The sequence below is a fragment of the Dicentrarchus labrax genome, unplaced genomic scaffold, assembly GCF_905237075.1.
Source record: "Dicentrarchus labrax unplaced genomic scaffold, dlabrax2021, whole genome shotgun sequence".
Lineage (NCBI taxonomy): Eukaryota > Metazoa > Chordata > Actinopteri > Moronidae > Dicentrarchus > Dicentrarchus labrax.
Window position 1 is genome coordinate 22,688,178 of NW_026136721.1, and position 17,462 is coordinate 22,705,639.

Sequence of the window (17,462 nt, forward strand, 5' to 3'; positions counted from 1 at the left end):
TCCCTATCGAGCAGTTGATACCTGGAACCTGCAACACAAAACTAATCATCTCTCAGCTCTTTCTCCAAATCTATGAAACAATAGTTACTGGATAAACAAATATGCTGTCATAATCTGGAGTAGTATTTCTGTCATTGTTTTACTATTTGTCTCTTCTTATTTACTTTTGTTTTCTTTAATGTCTTTTATATGTCACACGATTATGTCAGTGTTTTACTAACTGTCTGTGCTTATGTGCTTATGTGCTTTTGTGTGTTTTCTTTTAATGTTCTCTTATATGCCATCAACCTGCCAGGGACTGCAGATGAAAATGAGCCCGTATGGCTAAATCTGGCACATTTATATAATGGACTCAAGTGCTCTTGTTAATTAATGTGTATTGTCCCTCCTTAAATAAATAAACAAGCAAACAAAACGAGGCAATGATGATATATACCATTAGACGACCGTCCAACTGTGGGCCATGTTGCAAATCAATGAGCAGGACAATTTAATATTTGTTTTATTATTACTGTTGCATAAATGTGATAAAGTCCTTTGATTTGTAGGGTATTTATTTTGTTAGTTATCATACAGAAAAACCGTATCTGAATACTAAACAGTTTTTTAACTGATTTACAAAATGTATAAATACTGTGATATGAAATTACATATACCATGATTGAGCATTAATGATATCCATATCTCCAAACCATAATGTGAAGCCTTTTTAGAGACCTGAATTATCCAGCATTTCACAACAACAACGTAAAAGCAAAATTAAAAAACATAATCTTGTGTTAACATTTTCTTTTATTTTCTATACCTTGATTCCTGGTGAACCCACAGATTTCTTTTGGATCCTGACTCCCAGGTTAGAAACCACTGATCTAAAACAATGACCATGTAACTGCAATGTCCTTTCCTGAATTAAAAGTGCATCAAGAGCAGCATGTGAATCCTGCTTTATGATGTATGATGAGCCAGTATCAGAGTTAGTGGACTAAAAGGTATCAATTCTAGGGGCAGAGCAATGTTACCTATAGCGTGTGTGGGGGCCCACTAAAATATCACTACGACAGAGAAACCAAAGAAATATTCTGTTACATGGCTCAGAATCTCAGGCTTTGCCCCTGTGACAAGTCATCATTCCCCTCCGGCTGTGTTTTATCATTTGTTTCTTCCTGCATGTGAGCTTTGCCACTGATTACGACATGCTCTACTTGGCATATTAACTTCAGAATCTACTGAATCTCTCTAATACACCATCAGTTTCTTATCCTGCAAAGCTCTTTGATATCCATTACTTTATGAAAATATAAAAATATAACACCTATGTTAATATGATTGAAAAGATCTAACTTTCACTGAAGTGATACAAAAGAGTCTGTGTGATGCAGTGAAGGAAAAACACTGCTGATGGGACGTTAGGTTCACAAATGCTGTACATCCAGTGTTTGCGAAAGACTCCAGCAAAGAGGGCCCCATATGGGTGATGCATGGGAGCCATTTTTGTTCAGAAGCGCTGATCCAGGGCGAGTCTTTTTTTTTCGAAAGAATTCCTTCTGCCTGGCTGCTTTGATACTAGCTGTCTGGTTGTATTTACATACATACAGTATCAAGGAAGCCTGCAACAACAGCAGAAAGGGAAGCAGATTTGTTTTCAACAGAACTGTCGCTACAGAACTGAAACAAACTGATGCAACCAGTTACGGTTGGGATCTACATCTGAGCAGGTGCTAAACATGTCTTTAAGTCACCTTAGAAATTATTTCTAGGGCTGAAAACATTATCTACTGATGGGCATTATCTCTTCTCAATTAATCAATTGTTTGGTTGATAGAGTGTCAGAAAATAGCTTAATAAATAAGTAAATGTCGAATGTCCAGATGACCAAAACCCCAAAATATTTAGTTTAATGTAGAAGACAAAGAAAACAAGAAAATATTCACATATGAGAAGATAAAACCAATTATTTTTCTTTAGCATTTTAGCTCAGACAGTTAGTTGATTATCAAAATAGTGGTTCTATATAGTATTCTAAAATATTATTCTATTATTAAATTAATTGACTCTTTCAGCTGTAGTTATTTCCTTTTTGTGGAACATTTATCAAGAAGCACCTCAAAGAAAACAACATATTATTCTGACTTTTAGTACAGTCTCTGTAAAATCCTCCGATTAGAGTCTCATCACACACTAAATCCAAACAATAGCAGTGTTGAGGACGCAGTTGGGGCATTTTTGGCTTTTAGACAAGTACTTTTGTACACAAATGTCCATCACTTGCAGAATATTGCCAATACACCAGAGCGGCTGACGAGAATCCTGTTTTGATAAAACACTCCATTGAAAATGTTGACTGCAGCATCTGGCGCCAAATGAAAGTAGGAGCCATCATGGCACATACAAACACCATCGAGTGAGGGCAATGACATGCTTCTTTTAACTCCTTCTCCTCAATAAAGATCATTCATCAGGCAGAACCATCCCTCCGGAATGTGTGATTGGAAATCGGGGGACTTTAAATCCCTGTCCAGGACTCTCCATCCATCTTCAACACGCCAGTGGTCTGGACGCTCAGAGATGAACCGCTGAACCAGATGCCACCATTCAGCCGGCCTCCTCTACCTTTTTTAAAATAATAATAGTAAATACCGTCAAATGCATGGAACCCAAAATCAGGCGGCCACATCACAATTTCACTGAGGCAGTGAGGCATCCCAAACCTGCATCCAATTTAGAGAGATATGGGGAGCAGAGGAGGCAGAGGTCCCCCATGTGCACTTCCCAAAAACAAAACAGATGCAGGATATTAAGTGTGTGTGTGTGTGTGTGTGTGTGTGTGTGTGTGTGTGTGTGTGTGTGTGTCAGATGTATACATGGGCTAAAAGAGGTGATAGTGTTGAGACATGAGGTGCAGCCTAACCTTTGAAAGGAAACAATCCAACTCTGTGATGGCCTTTCCTGTGTTGACACGCATGGAGAAACCTTGGGAATCAGATGGCATTCACCCTCTGATTCCCTATCATAACCCCATTCGCTCACTATCATTATGATGGCGATGCCTATAGTTGGATATACAGAGTTCACAATTATTCTCATGATATGGAAGGGGGAAAAAGATGGATGTTAATGCTACACAGTCTGCACGAAAGCCAGGTTGGCATAATTTTGCTGTATTCTACGTGTTATAAATATGACTGATGGCGATAGTCAGTCTGTTGAATTACATTTACATATAGATTTACATTCCCATCAACATGTAATAATAGCACAAGCCTGAAGGTCCATACTAGTCACTCAGACATGCATGCACACACCCAGTGTGCACATGCACATATTCCAACATTTCATAGTTAATATTGGTGCCTTATTGAGGAAGGTGAAAACGCCCAACATCCATCAGACTGACAATAGTCTGTGTAGTGAAACACAGTGCAGGGCCCTGCTGGACCTTTTGTCTGCAGAAAATAATATGATGCTTTGGAAGTACCCCAGTTTACAATTCCACATCAACTTTAATCATTACATTGTATAATCAGAGTACAATGATGTAGTATCAGGGTATTCTCTGAGCACACAGAATATGTGCAACCATGAGATGATAATATTTTGCATAACAGTAGAGAGTAGAGTAGTTCAGCCAGCACTGTTATTCACATCTCCTGTTTTTTTGGAAGTGTTGTTGGAAGAGATTAGTGGTTATTAAGAGAGACAGGGATTGACAGGCAACAAAGCATCCCCAACCCCTTGGCCACCAGGACATAACAGATGTGTTATTTTTCAGGATTTCCTTTTTTTTTAGACCTTAACCTATAGTTTCATATGATGATTTCTAATAGGCGAGTATAGAAAGAGATAACACACAGAGAAGACAACAAAGACAAAAATGGATATTGTAATAAGTTTCCATCATAGATTATATATTTTTTCTTTCCCTTAAATCTTCCCACGACCTCCTCAAATTACCCTGATGATATCATGAGAGACTGTGACCTACACATCCTCTATTCTAAACATATAGGCCCAAATTCATTTCTTCACATCACAGATTAAGTCGTTTTATGGAATCTTGGTGGCCAAAACACTGTTACAATTAAACTGTTGAATAATTGTATAATTATATGTTCCTTTTGTATCATCAGGATATAAATGTATATTATAGGGTTACAACAGTGATATGGGACAATACCAAAACTCGCAACAAAAAAAACAACTTTGTTGGGTCATAGAAGGTTTCCTATTTTACCTTTGTCAACTATTTATTAACTTTTGTTAGATTTCCATTCTTTTTTCCCACTCTAAAATCAAATCTTATATTACTAAAATATCCACTAAAACGTGTTTCTGGAGTCTGGTCAATGTACCTATGCTCCGGCTGTGATAAGGTCTGCAGATTTAACCCTAACCCTCAATATTTCTAAAATCCAGGCTCTAGTCCTGACTGATTTTCAAGTGTTGGAACTGGATTACCTTGAACATATAAAAATCTAACATTTTAAACTCTAATCAAACAATATCCAAACTTTACATTAATGACTGACGTTTTGTCCGCCCATATTTCACGATACTGTCCAGCACAATCACAATTATCCCCCATGGTAAGCGCCTCAGCAGCGCGCAGTGAAACGTTACGCTCGGCCAACCCATTTTTATTCGGACAAACCCGGAAGTTGTTTGTCTGTCTGCCTCTCGCTGGAAGCAGGAGAGCAGCTCCGAGTCCTGTAACCTCTCCAGTTTGTCGGATAAAGGTGAGCTCATGCTTACTGACATCAAACACTTAACATGTAAAGTGTTTACTCTGAGCAGGGTCACTTTATGTCCACGTGTGCGTTTTCTTTCACACGTGTTTGAGGCTGAAGAGCTTCATTGTTTACATCCGAGCGGCGGCTCAGAAACACGTGGACGGACAGGTGGGACTGTCGACGTATGGAAGTATGAGTGTCTAGAGATCATCTTTGTTCAGAGACAGGGTTTCCAGTGGTTCTGTGTTTTGGGTCCAGTTAGCCAGTAACAGTAGCCTCGTGCAGAGCTACCTGCTAGCTGGTTAGCATTTAGCTAGCCGTGGCTACATCCGAGCTAACTACAGACCGAGTGCGTTTCTACCTGTTAGACTGAGATTGCTGCTGTTTTTGCTTGTAATGGTAGTGTAATCAGTTGTGGGCTCATCCTGTCACTCCACTGTATATCTGTGTGTGTGTGTGTGTGTGTGTGTGTGTGTGTGTGTGTGTTGTTTTTCCCTGACCAACCAAACACCATGGCAACCCACCAGCTCCAACAGCCCAACATCAGTAATATAAATGTGATGTTATACATTTATCTTCCCTGAAATCGTCTCTGTCGTTGTGGTGACATAAATGCACCGACAAAACACCAGTAATGATTTCATTTGATTTGATTTTTGTCCAAATAAGTAGCAATACTGCATCATAAAAATATATTCACTTACAAATATACTAAAATCAAATGACAACAATATGTTCTTATAACTAGATATCAAAAATACACTACTTATTGACAATGCCTCATATTTTATTAGAAGATCATATGTTTTCTATGTAAAATCAACTTGTGACTATAGCTGTGAAATAAATGTTGTGGAGTAAGAAGTACGGATTTCCCTCTGAAATGTAGTGGAATAGAATTATATAAAGTGGCATAAAATGGAAATACTGAAGTAAAGTACCTCTGAATTGTACTCAAAGGTCCAGTGTGTAACATTTAGTGGCATCTAGCAGTGAAGTTGTAGATTTCAACTATCTGAACACTGTAGAAACACAGCAGTTCAACATTGCTGCCTCTGTGGAGACTGAAGATAGAAACGGCTCATTTTAAGGTAACAAAAACGCAATAATTCCCATATTCAGGTTATTATACAGTAATGAAAACAGAGTTATGCATATCATATTTCATTTCTGCCATTAGATCCTCCTAAATGTTACACACTTGACCTTCTAACTACTTGTGCTGCTGTACAGTCACATTACAATTCAGTCCTACAAATATTATTGTATGTGCTCAATCTCCCATTGATGCCTGAACAGAAAGACAAATTCAAGCATGTGTTTCCTGTTTCAGTGTGATCAAAAGTGCGATGTTACTTTTGTTTTGTTCAACCTTGACCTTGTGGTTGTGCTCGGTTGGCCTCGATGGTTGGCCAGTAGATTGTTATCCTGTGTTTGGAAGTCACAAGACTACGAGCTGTAGCATTTCTCTCACAATTTGTTTACAGTTTCTGATCACTCTGATCAATTCATTTCCTTACCCACGTCAGAATTGGGGCATCACATCCTTTTTCTGAGCTTAGTGTGTGGCCTTAACACCTTTTTAGTAGGAAAATGTGTTACTAATAACAATAATGACTTATTCAAGTGTCTCAGTAGGTCATGATTGTGTGACAGTGAGCCAGCACGCACAATACCAGGACCATGAAATTGAAGCAGCTAAATGAAATTAAGCCATCATTCATTGTATGATTTATACCTGTGCTTTTCCTACTGTGACATGTCAAAATGTCGTAGTCATGAAGGGGTGATTTGTCCCTTCTTAACAGATGGAACCAAAGCTGTGTTTCCACCTTGCAGTCCAGTCCAGTTCAGTTTGTTCCACATTAGATCCGTCTTTTCGTGACCCCTCTGTTGAGGTTCCAAACGAACCGAGCTAAAATAAGCAAAAGTGAAGTTACAAAACAAAAGCTAACCAGAGAGTCGGGGATATTGTCAATCAAGTACAGTCCATATATAACCATACAGTCCTGAGCAAGGCTTTAATTGGGCAGATTAGTTGAACACACCTGTGCTGGTGGACCATGACTGTGCTCTGGCTTAAAGTACTTGACATTCCACCATTGTAAAACACAGTCAGTAATTTGTCAGCTCCAGGTCTCTGTGCACTGCTAAACTTCAGAGCTGTCGCTTTCCCTCGTCGGCCGGGAAGCCTCTTCTTTCTGTCCCTTTAATCCCCGGCGGCCAGCTTGTGACCGTGTAGCGTGGCGTTTCTGCGGTGTGTGCGGTCTGGGAGCCAATCATCTCCAGCCATCATGGCACAGACACGCAGGACTGGACAGAGCAATGGGCCAGTGCCCCTTCGCTGTCCAGTGTGTGTGTGTGTGTGTGTGTGTGTGTGTGTGTGTGTGTGTGTGTGTGTGTGTGTGTGTGTGTGTGTGTGTGTGTGTGTGTGTGTGTGTGTGTGTGTGTGTGTGTGTGTGTGTGTGTGTGTGGTGGAGAGAGAGAAAGTGTGAGACAGAGGGGGAAAATTAGCAACACAGGGTTGCACAGTGTAGTAAGAAGATCATTTATAACATAATCATTGAAAGTGGGTCCCAGATTGTCTTTTTAAAGTGTTTGTTGACATGATCACCTAACTTGTATCTGAGTTGTTTCTTAAAACCAAAGCTGTGATGAAAACATGAAAAAAAAAAAAAAACTGAGTGCAGCCGATCCGTGCTCTTTCAGCTTTGTTAACAAGCCCTTATGGATTTCAAACTCTGTGCTTCTCCTGTAATTGATGCCGGTCTGTGTTCGCTTATTCTTCACTGCTGTAGGTAATAGTTGACATAACTTTATCTTCGTGATTGATAGTTAAGAGATAAAATTAAATAACAAATAATCCTGGTAATAATGTACCAATTGGATATCCTGAATTGGTGTTGGTGCATTAGGCATCAGCCAGATGTGACAGATCGATGTTAAATACATTAAGAGCGTAACGCACACAGATTTTAAATAGGAAAAATTAAAAACAGCACTGGTATTGGATTGGTACTTGGCATCATCATTGATATTAGGACAAAAAACAAAAACATGGCTTTTGAATACAATACTATTGAGACTCTTGAACATGACGTGATGCAGCTTCCAACCGGCATTTTAATGCACCACGTGTAAGATATCAGAGTCCATGCTTTAAACTGCATAACCATTTAATGACAACACAACTCAGAGTGTCTGCCGCTATTGATTACCTATCTGAAGCTACTTATTGTTACTATAATGAGTGTAACCAGGCTGCATAGAAAGCGGAAAATCAATTAAAAAAGTGTTTAGTACTAAACTGATTTGTCAATCTATGGATTTATTTAAAATAATTAGAAAGTTAAATTAATTAAATTATAATGAACTATTTTGGTGATTAATTGTCATCATTAATTCATGATGAATAATTCCAGTTTCATGGTTGTGTCTGCTTTTCTTTGTCTTGTGTGATAGTAAACTGAATATGTTTAGATTTTTTTACTTTTGGCTGGACAAAATCAACCACTTTGGGCTTGAGAAAATTACAATAGTCATTTTTAATACTTTCTGGCCTTTTTACAGACCAAATGAGGAAATATTAAGTAGTTGCAGCCATATATTTGTAATGTTTGGGAAATGGTTTGCTTGACAATAATATTACATGTGCATGATTAAAAGTAAATATTCAAGAGTTGATTGATCCTCTAAGAGCAATTGTACATTGTACATATATTGTGTTTTCTGTTGGATTGCAATATAATAATAGTTGATGATGACTGTAATAATAACTGATCTTCGTTTTGTGTGTTTTTATCCTCGCAGTCCACCTTAGCCACTGACCTCACCGTCTCCCCAGGTGTGAGTGGTTGTGTGTGCGAGTCAGTAAGGTGTGTGCATGTGTGTGTGTACTGAGTGTGTTTTGGGTTTCGGGGATGTACTGTATGTACCAGGATCGAGAAGAACTGGAGGATGATCTCTATCAAGAGGATGAAGAGGATTCTGAGGGGTCAGAGGCCAACAGCGAGCTGGAGTTCCGCCTCTACAGCCAGCTCCACTACTCCTCTAATGCTGGTGAGATAGAGGAGCAGAGGGACAGGGGAGAGGATGCGGAGGGCCAGGAGTGCCAGCAGCTGGAGGTGACTGAAAAGTCTTTAGATGTTGATGCAGAACTGGAACACACTGGAGAAAGTGGGCCTCCATCACCAAATATAAGCAAGTTACTGCAACACCTGAAGAAGAAGAAGGGAGAGAAACGTGATAAACAAAAGAAGGGGAAAAGTAACCCTAAAGGTCAGAGGTCGTCTTCATCTTTTTTTGAGGAGGTAATCGTGATTGACTCCAGCCCTGATGTCATCTCCATCTCTGAGGGTGACACTGCTGATGATGATGAAGGGATCTGTGCCTTAAAGGGTAAAGGCTTACACCAGCTGCAGACTTCCACCCCGGCCCAACAGGTAAAGAGCAAAAGAGTGGCATGTTGTGTGTGACTACCTTTAGTTACTGTTGTTAGACCTGTCAAGCTTTCCATTCATTCACAGCACATATGGATAAGTAACAGAAACAATCCCTGATTTTAGACAGTGAGAGCACCTTCTCATTTCTAGATAGCGGCTGTTGAGTTTGCCGTTGTAATGAGTTTTGCAAATTTCATATAAAAATATAAAATTAAAAATTATATGTATCCTCATATGTATATATATATATTAATTTAATAGATTCCACATATTGGGGAAATACTACAATACTCAATACCTGCATCCTTCAATATTGAATAATTTCAAACCCATTGGAATAATATTGAGAAAGCTGCTTTGATTCAACTCTGTAACATTTTAAATTTAGATGGTCTTTTGGACAGATTTTAATCTGCACTGTTAATATATATGCATATGTTAAATGACATTTGTCTGAATATCGATTCCAGTAAAACATCTGCTTTGGTGCTGTTTGATCTTAGTGCAGCCAAGTGATAACCACAGAATACTTCTTATGTTGTCTTATATATAACATATCTCTAAGGCAGACCACCATGACATGTGGAGTTCCCCAGGGTTCGATTCTTAGGCTGCTATTATTCAACCTGTAAATGCTCCCTCTAGGTCAAGTCATACATGACAATTAAACTGCTTATCACAGCTACACAGACAACACTTCGATTTATGTAGCTCTTTCACCAAGACAGAAATTATTGTGTTTTGCAACAAGGAGGAAAGATTAAAAGTTTTTTCGCTCATCTTGATTCTAGATTCTATAAAGACAAAAACCCAAGTTAGAAATCTTTGTGTTTTAACGGAGTCAGATCTGAGCTTCAGCAACCACTTCAAGGCAATAATTAAATCAGCATTTTATCATCTCAAACAAATGGCAAGAATGTCCAGATAAGATTTAGAGAATCTCATTCATGCCTTCATTTTCAGCACGGTTGACTATTGTAACGGTCTCTTGTCTGGTTTCCCAAAGGAAAAGAAATTGTACCACTTCAATTCAGAACTCCGCTGCCAGAGTTATAACGAGAACCAAGATATATCTTTACACTGGCTTCCAGTAACTTGTAGAATATGTTTAAAGTGCTGTTGCTAGTTTATAAATGTCTTAATAATTTCAGGCCAAATTACATTTCTAAACTGGAAAAATATAAACCCAGTGAAGCTGCTTTTAGCTACTATTCTGCATACAACTTCCTGATTATCTCAAATGCACCCCAACCATAGCCACTTTAAATTTAGATTAAATTAAATTACATTACATTTAAACTGCTGCACTTTTATTTCCTCGGTTGCATTTGGGGCAACTCACAACTTATTACTGAACTCTGGCTGTATTTCTAGGCTATTCAATTTGTATTGTTCTGTAATTTTATTCTGTGTTTTAACGCTTTTAAAAATTATTCTACTGCTTTTCTTTGCCTATATCAACCACTTTAAATTGCCTCTGTGTTCAAAATATGCTAAATACATAAAACTGCCTTTCTTTACTAGTTGTGAAGAGAGAGGAGTCTTTTTTTTTTTTTATGCAACTGTAACCCCACAAACACTAATGTAACTCTAGTTAACAATAAAACATAATCTGCCCTCCGTCCACTGCATCCACTTGTCTTTAAGCAGTGTTTTTTAGAAGAAGAGTAAGAACGTTGGATGTTGTCTGGCCATGTGTTTTTTTCCCCCATTTTGCCCATTTCATGTTCCCTTTACTCTGAATTCACAGTGCTGGTTGCTGTTTTGTCAAGCTACTGTCCAGTGGGCAGTACCAGTTAGCTGTTGATTGCTGTAAAGCTTCAGCAATCAGGGAGGCATGTAGCAATGCTAAAGACTTGCTGCTGTTGCAGAGCATTGCCCAAAAGTTTAACTCTAGCTGCAGATAGGTGACAATTTAAATGAAAAACCAACACAAAACCTTGTTTCCATTCCCCCATAGGCATTGATTCACATAATTTTCATTCTCATCAAAACATTCAATGACCACTCGCATCCTTTATGAAAGTATCCACATTTCTTTCTCCACTCATTCATTCAGGTTTTTCCTTTAATTTGTAACCAGTCTGTATGTTACAATAAATCAGGTGATAATGTTTAACAGTGGCCTGATTTTTCTGACAATTCATAGCTAGTGCTTTGATTAGTTAATTCAGGGATGCATTATGGTGCAACTGAAAGCTTTGTATTAACATCTACAATATGGTTGTTGATAGGGAACCCAGAAAAGGAAGGGAGGTCTCGGTGTGCCAGTGACTGTGGACTCCAGCAGCTCTGAATCTGATTCAGAAGAGTCAGAATCAAAGTCTGAGTCTTCTGAGTCTTCTGGGTCTTCTGAGTCTTCTGATTCATCTGATTCGGACGGCCTGGAGAACTGGATGATACTTGGTCCAGGGAATCAGGACGGAGACCAGTCCATCTCACTCAACCTGGAGGGAAGGTCTGACTGCAATGCAGGTGTGTCTTTTTGTTTATGCGTGGCCTCATCTATTTGTGTGTACGGTGTGCACTTGGTTTGTGCATTGTTTAGACCCTTTGTGATATGTTTTTGTGCGTTTTGAATGTGTACGACCAGAAGAATGGAGGCAGGGAGTCATTTTGTACGGTCCAGCTCATTCAGAAACACTTAACCTACCTGCAGCTCATTGATAAGGAGCGGGCACAGCGATGGACTACACTCTGAACAATCTGCGTGCATGCATGTTTCTATGTACATATGCAGCATCTGTGTCTGCATGTTTACAAATTTGTAAATTCTTAGCATTCCTGGCACTGTCTTCCCAGCCGCTCACTTCTCTGATGCATCTTTAAGTATGTTTGTGTGCATTATGTATTGATATGTGCGTGAGGGCCTGTGCAAGTGTGAATATTTGTGTTTATAAAATATTCTAGTTCTAATCAGCATGCATGTGTACATACACACGCATACCAACAGTCATAACACTAATGCCAAAAACAAACAAACGGAGAGACAACAACGCAGGAGGAGAGGGAGGGGAGGTCGAGAGAGATGGGAGTAATCAAAAAATGAATAAAAATGTTTCCTGCAAATCTCTTCAGATCTACACATTATCTTAACCTGCAGCCTCAGCAACCTCTCGAGCTCCTCTCCTGATCCCCCCTCCTTCTCCCTCCTTCTCCCTCCTACCTAACGCTCTCCCATCTCATTCTTTTATCCTATTTTCTCACTATTGTGCTCTCTCTCTCTCTGTGTGTCTCTCCCTCTCTCTGTGTCTCTCTCACCGCTTCTTCCTCATTTGAATTTCCCTGGGCTGATGTTTCTGCAAGAGTGCTCACTGCCTCCTCTACACACAACTGGGCTAAAGGAGGGGGTCTGGAGCTGGTGGGAAGGCTTGAGGTTTTGGCCTGGTTTTGGGAGGAAAGGAGGGTTTTAGGTCTCTTTCTCTTTCTCTCATTCTCTCTCTCTTTCTCTGTGTCGCTGTCTCTCTCTTTCTCTCTCTCTCTCTCTCTCTCTCTCTCTCTCTCTCTCTCTCTCTCTCTTCTGGCTTCTCTCTGTGATCTTTGGAGCTTGACCTCATGTCTGCACATGGGGGGTCATGGGTGTGGTGTGGAAGGGGTCTTAAAGTGGGAGGAATGGGGGGAGGGTTTAGTAAAAAAAAAAAAAAAAAGAAGGGGGAATTGAAAGCAAGGAAATTTGAGGGATGGAGCTCTATAGTCTTGAGCTGGAAGCTAATTCGATGCTACACAGTAATTCTAAGCAAGGTTTGAGTATGTAGTGTTTGTTGACACTGGGAAAGTGGTAAAATATATTTTTCTTATATTTATAAAACGTATCGTTTCCCTTCGTGCCGTAGAGCTCCAATGTTGTACAAAAACATCAGTAAGCCACATTGTTGCACTAGGGGACATGTTCATTTATTGCACTGCCGTTTATTTACAGTCAGTCCTGCACCAAATGGGTATTAATCCACAGCTGAAAATAGCCCCCAATAAACGCGCTCTTTACTACTGTTTCAGGAAAATAATTGGCCTTTTTTGAAATTTAAACAATATATTTCTGAGCTGTTGTTAAAGATTTACGTTTTCAGTAGAAACAAATCGCCTTGAGCCAGTTTTAGTTTTGATCGTTTCATGTAATTTGTTGACAATAAGTAAAATGTAAAATACGCCAGCAATGGATTCCCACAGTGTTTTATAGCATAAGTGGGCCACCTTGAAACAAAGACCACCTCTGCTAACTCACTTTCATGAAATAAAACATTAACTGTTCACCAAAAAAAAGCAGCAGATATCATTACATATATGATATTTCACACAGAAAATATCATATATGTAATGAGTGTGTCGGCCCAAGGCTATCATCTGCTAACTAAGATGATAAAGAGGTGCATAAAGATCTGGGTGGCTACCTCCTCTGTGAAGCAATTTCCTTGGGGAAACACTGCCAACCCCGGTCTTTAAATGTACTAAAAACAGAATGCATACAAAAAGAGTTGATTTTTGTGTTGATGTAGATTATTTTCCCACATTGTAAACTGAGTATATTTTGGTTTTGGCCTGTTGATTAAACAAAACAACATTTGAAGATGTATCCTTGAGCTCTGGGGAACAGAGGACAGACATTTTCACGATTTTCAAACTTTTCATTGACAAAACAAATTATACATTTATTAAGAACATAATTGTCAAATAAGTAATATAATAGCTGATGAAAATAAGCATTTGCAGCCATTACAAAATCTGTTTGATTGATGTTAGTTGCCTGATTTCCATTCAACACAAAACACTAAAGTGTATTGATTTCATGTACACTTACTGCATAATGAAAATATATATATATATATATATATATATATATATATATATATATATATATATATGGCACATACTGTATACAATATGGAACTGGGACACATTTTTGATTGATTATTCCTCCCCTTGGCCTCTTTGCTGTTGCAAGTTTAATTATGCTTTATGGCGAGATAGTATACTGACTAATTCTCTTCCTCTGGGAATTTGTTTCACATACCCTTTTTATTTTTACGAAGAAATGGAGAGAGAAGGTCAATGTTTAGGTAATTTAGATATGACTGAATTTTTATGACTACTATAACCGTTACATCCATAAACCAGGGATAGATATAAAGATTGATTTCTGTTTTTTGTATGCCATGTTGTGTGTTGACTTCTGTAGCCTGGGAACCTAGCTTGTTTTTGACAGTGTGTGTGTCTGTGTGTGTATATGTGTGTAACAGGTTTGCACAGCAGTGACTAATAGTATTTGTACGCCTAAACCCCATCTCAGCATCACCATCAAATCGCATTCACTACACTTAGTCTCCCTCTTTCACCCTACAGAAATTGAATCCTTTCTTCCTCCTCCTCTCTTTTTCATTCTGTCTCTCTCTCTCTCTCTCTACATGGTGTCACTTGTTCACATACTTTTACAATCTAATCTTCTCTCACTCCCTCACATATGTTTTTTTTTATCAAACACATGGACACACATGCGCACACACAGCTCGAGTAGCTATCTGTCACCTGGCTGTACAGGGGGCAGCTGCTGGTGGGTGGATCTGTAGAGACATTGGATAAGGAAAAGAGAAGATAGTAGAGAAAAGGGGGATGAGCGAAGGCCGTCTGCCTGTCCGGCAGCCATGCAGCAGCAACCAGATGGAACAAGAGAGAAAAAGCAGGGCTTCCCAAAATCCAGCTCAGTGCCTCTCCCACCCAGAGAAGGTGTACGTGTACATGCCCGTGAATGAATCTGGGGTGTAGGCGGGGTGTGCTGAAGCTAAACTTGAATCGTAAGTGGTTAAACTTCACTCAGTGGTCACACTTTTTTTTTTCCTTTTCTCTGTTGCTCCCCCCAGTTCTCTCCTTCGCTTTTTTTGTCCCCTCGGTCTTGGTCAGTGCACACCAAACTTTGTTTGAGGCTTAGAGAGTCAGCTCTGGCTCACTATCGGGGTGGCCGATCACATCAGTGTGTGTCTGAGAGTGTGTGTCTCAAGAGTGTGTGCATGCTTCATTTAAAGTCTTGGTGAATTAGAGAGTAAGGAGTGTGTTTGTGTGTTTGTACCCAAAAGGTAAGCTCTTCTCTTCTCTTCTCTTCTCTTCTCTTCTCTTCTCTTCTCTTCTCTTCTCTTCTCCAGTAGCATAATTTTCTCTCTGTTGTATTGTTCTTTACAGTTTTGTCATGCTGTTCAGATTGCCTGTGCAGAACAAAAATTATTTTATGGTCTGAAATATGTGCGTTAATGAGTGTTTTCATTCTCTGCCGTGATGTGTGAGTGAATGAATGAGTGATGCTACTTTGGGCCTGAAGCGTTTTCCTGCAGCTTCTTGCACTCTGAGACCTCAGTTGGCCTTTGTATATTGCGCACTGTGTATCATCTTAACTCACATGCCAGTATACTGTACGCACAGAGTAAAATATGGATTTAGTTGGCTTCTCTGTGTGTTTGTGGCTGTGGGCTTTGGGATTGTAAAATGAGATTACAATGGCATGTTGGGTACCACACTAGGTGTGTGTGTGTCTGTGGGTGTGTGTGTGTCTGTGGGTGTGTGGGTGTGTGGGTGTGTGGGTGGGCGGGCGGGCGCTGCAGAAGGGAGGCATGGATAGGATCAGCTCTTATCTTGGCTGCCCAGTGCCACACGAGGTGTAACGCCACACCCACACTACCACACAGTGTGTTTGAACAGGCACACACACACACACACACACACACACACACACACACACACACACACACACACACATACACACCGTGAAATCGCTGTGCCATAGTTTGACTTGTATTATCCAGTTTTTTTTACAGAGGATATGCAAATTAGATGAGAGTACTGTGTAGGCCTAATATTAGTGCATGCAAAATAAATTGTAGAAATTCAGCTGAAAGCCCGATGCTTTCAATTTTTAAAAAAAGCATTTGATTGAACAATCATTCGTTGCCAGCGGCCACTGAAATATAATGACAACTGTAATCTGGTAAATGAAACGGCAGTTTCTTTGTAATGTGAAAAATCCCTTCAGTAAGGGGACGTGTCCATTATTGTGTCTTTTGAGTGTTCTCTAGAGTCGTCTTCTTTTATTTGTCAAAAAAAAATCAACATTTGGCCTCTGGTTATAATTTGCTTATTGAAAAAAATGCAGGTTTGTTGTCTAAAATCATTAGAGCTGATTTTTGGACATACTGCTTTTTACTATATTTACATTTTACTAAAAGTATAAACAACTTCAAAGAATGTTTCAATAAATTATTTTTTTCTGTCTCATTTGCTCATGTCTTGTTAATGTCATTGCTGAACAGATCTAGTGTCAATTTTTGAATTGTTTAATCCTTCTTTTACCTTAGATCCAGGCCCTCTGACATTCTTAGCGTTTTCCTTTTAAAAACATTAGGAATTGTGATTCTTACACAAGCGAAGAACAGCAGCAATGAGGCAGTAGAAACTCAGACCGGAATGTGAAGCAGCACTTGAGTTTACATCCAAAGAAATGTGGGTGGGTGGATGGACAGACGGACAGCGGGGCTAAGCATCAGACAGAGGGAGAGAGAGATGAGAGTGGGTAAGCTAAAGTGGATGAGACAGGCCTTGAAAAGGATCGGCCACGGTGTTGCTGTCGTTCAGGGCCGGTTTGTCTCCAGGCTAAGATCTCAGAGTGGCTGTAACATGGTTGGAATCTGTCTGCAAACACACACTGACATCCAGCGCTGTCTGTCAGTCTGTGCGTGGGTCTTACAGTCCAGCCATCTCAGATGACGCATTGACCTGATGTGGCTCGATACAAAAACCACAAATCTGGTTTCGTCGCCGTGTTTTTCCAGCTTAAATGAAACAGCTGTTTATCTTGTGAGCCGTTTCAGATTCGTAACATGTCAGATATATTTAAAATTTTAAGTTAATGCCATTTGAATAGTCACAGTTTTATGATGGATGTGATGAAGGTGAATTTTGCACAATTGTAGAAATGGAATTTTAATGTTTCATTAATGATTTGTTTATTTTAATATTCCTCTACCCCTAGTTGCATTCATATTGTACAAATACTCACCCTTACTAATGCTGTTAGTTGGTGCTGCAACATATTCTAATTTCAGCTGTGCTTCTTCTGCGGCTGCATGTCTTTCTTTTGTGCTGATATGAGTTTATTTATACCACATTTATCTGCATCTGCAAGAGGCAAGCCATCCTGTCTGAAAGTCATCTTTGTCAAAATAATCTATGAAAATTTCTCTATTTTTTTCTTGGAAACTTTGACTAAAAACACCCACAGACATCTGCGGTTGCGGCTGCAGGTGCTCATTTGTAT

The 17,462-nt window shown here is 39.4% G+C and overlaps 1 protein-coding gene across 2 annotated transcripts in view; it reads left to right on the forward strand.

Moving 5' to 3' along the window:
• The first annotated feature begins 4,638 nt into the window (after positions 1 to 4,638).
• The window catches only part of zcchc7 (zinc finger, CCHC domain containing 7), a 53,499-nt gene continuing 40,675 nt past the window's right edge, over positions 4,639 to 17,462 (forward strand). For both annotated transcript variants that reach the window (XM_051384976.1, XM_051384978.1), the window contains exons 1-3: positions 4,639 to 4,733; positions 8,538 to 9,169; positions 11,404 to 11,644. In XM_051384976.1, the coding sequence (XP_051240936.1) occupies positions 8,648 to 9,169; positions 11,404 to 11,644 (763 nt within the window). In that variant the 5' untranslated portion in view covers positions 4,639 to 4,733; positions 8,538 to 8,647. The remainder of the gene's footprint in view (positions 4,734 to 8,537; positions 9,170 to 11,403; positions 11,645 to 17,462) is intronic.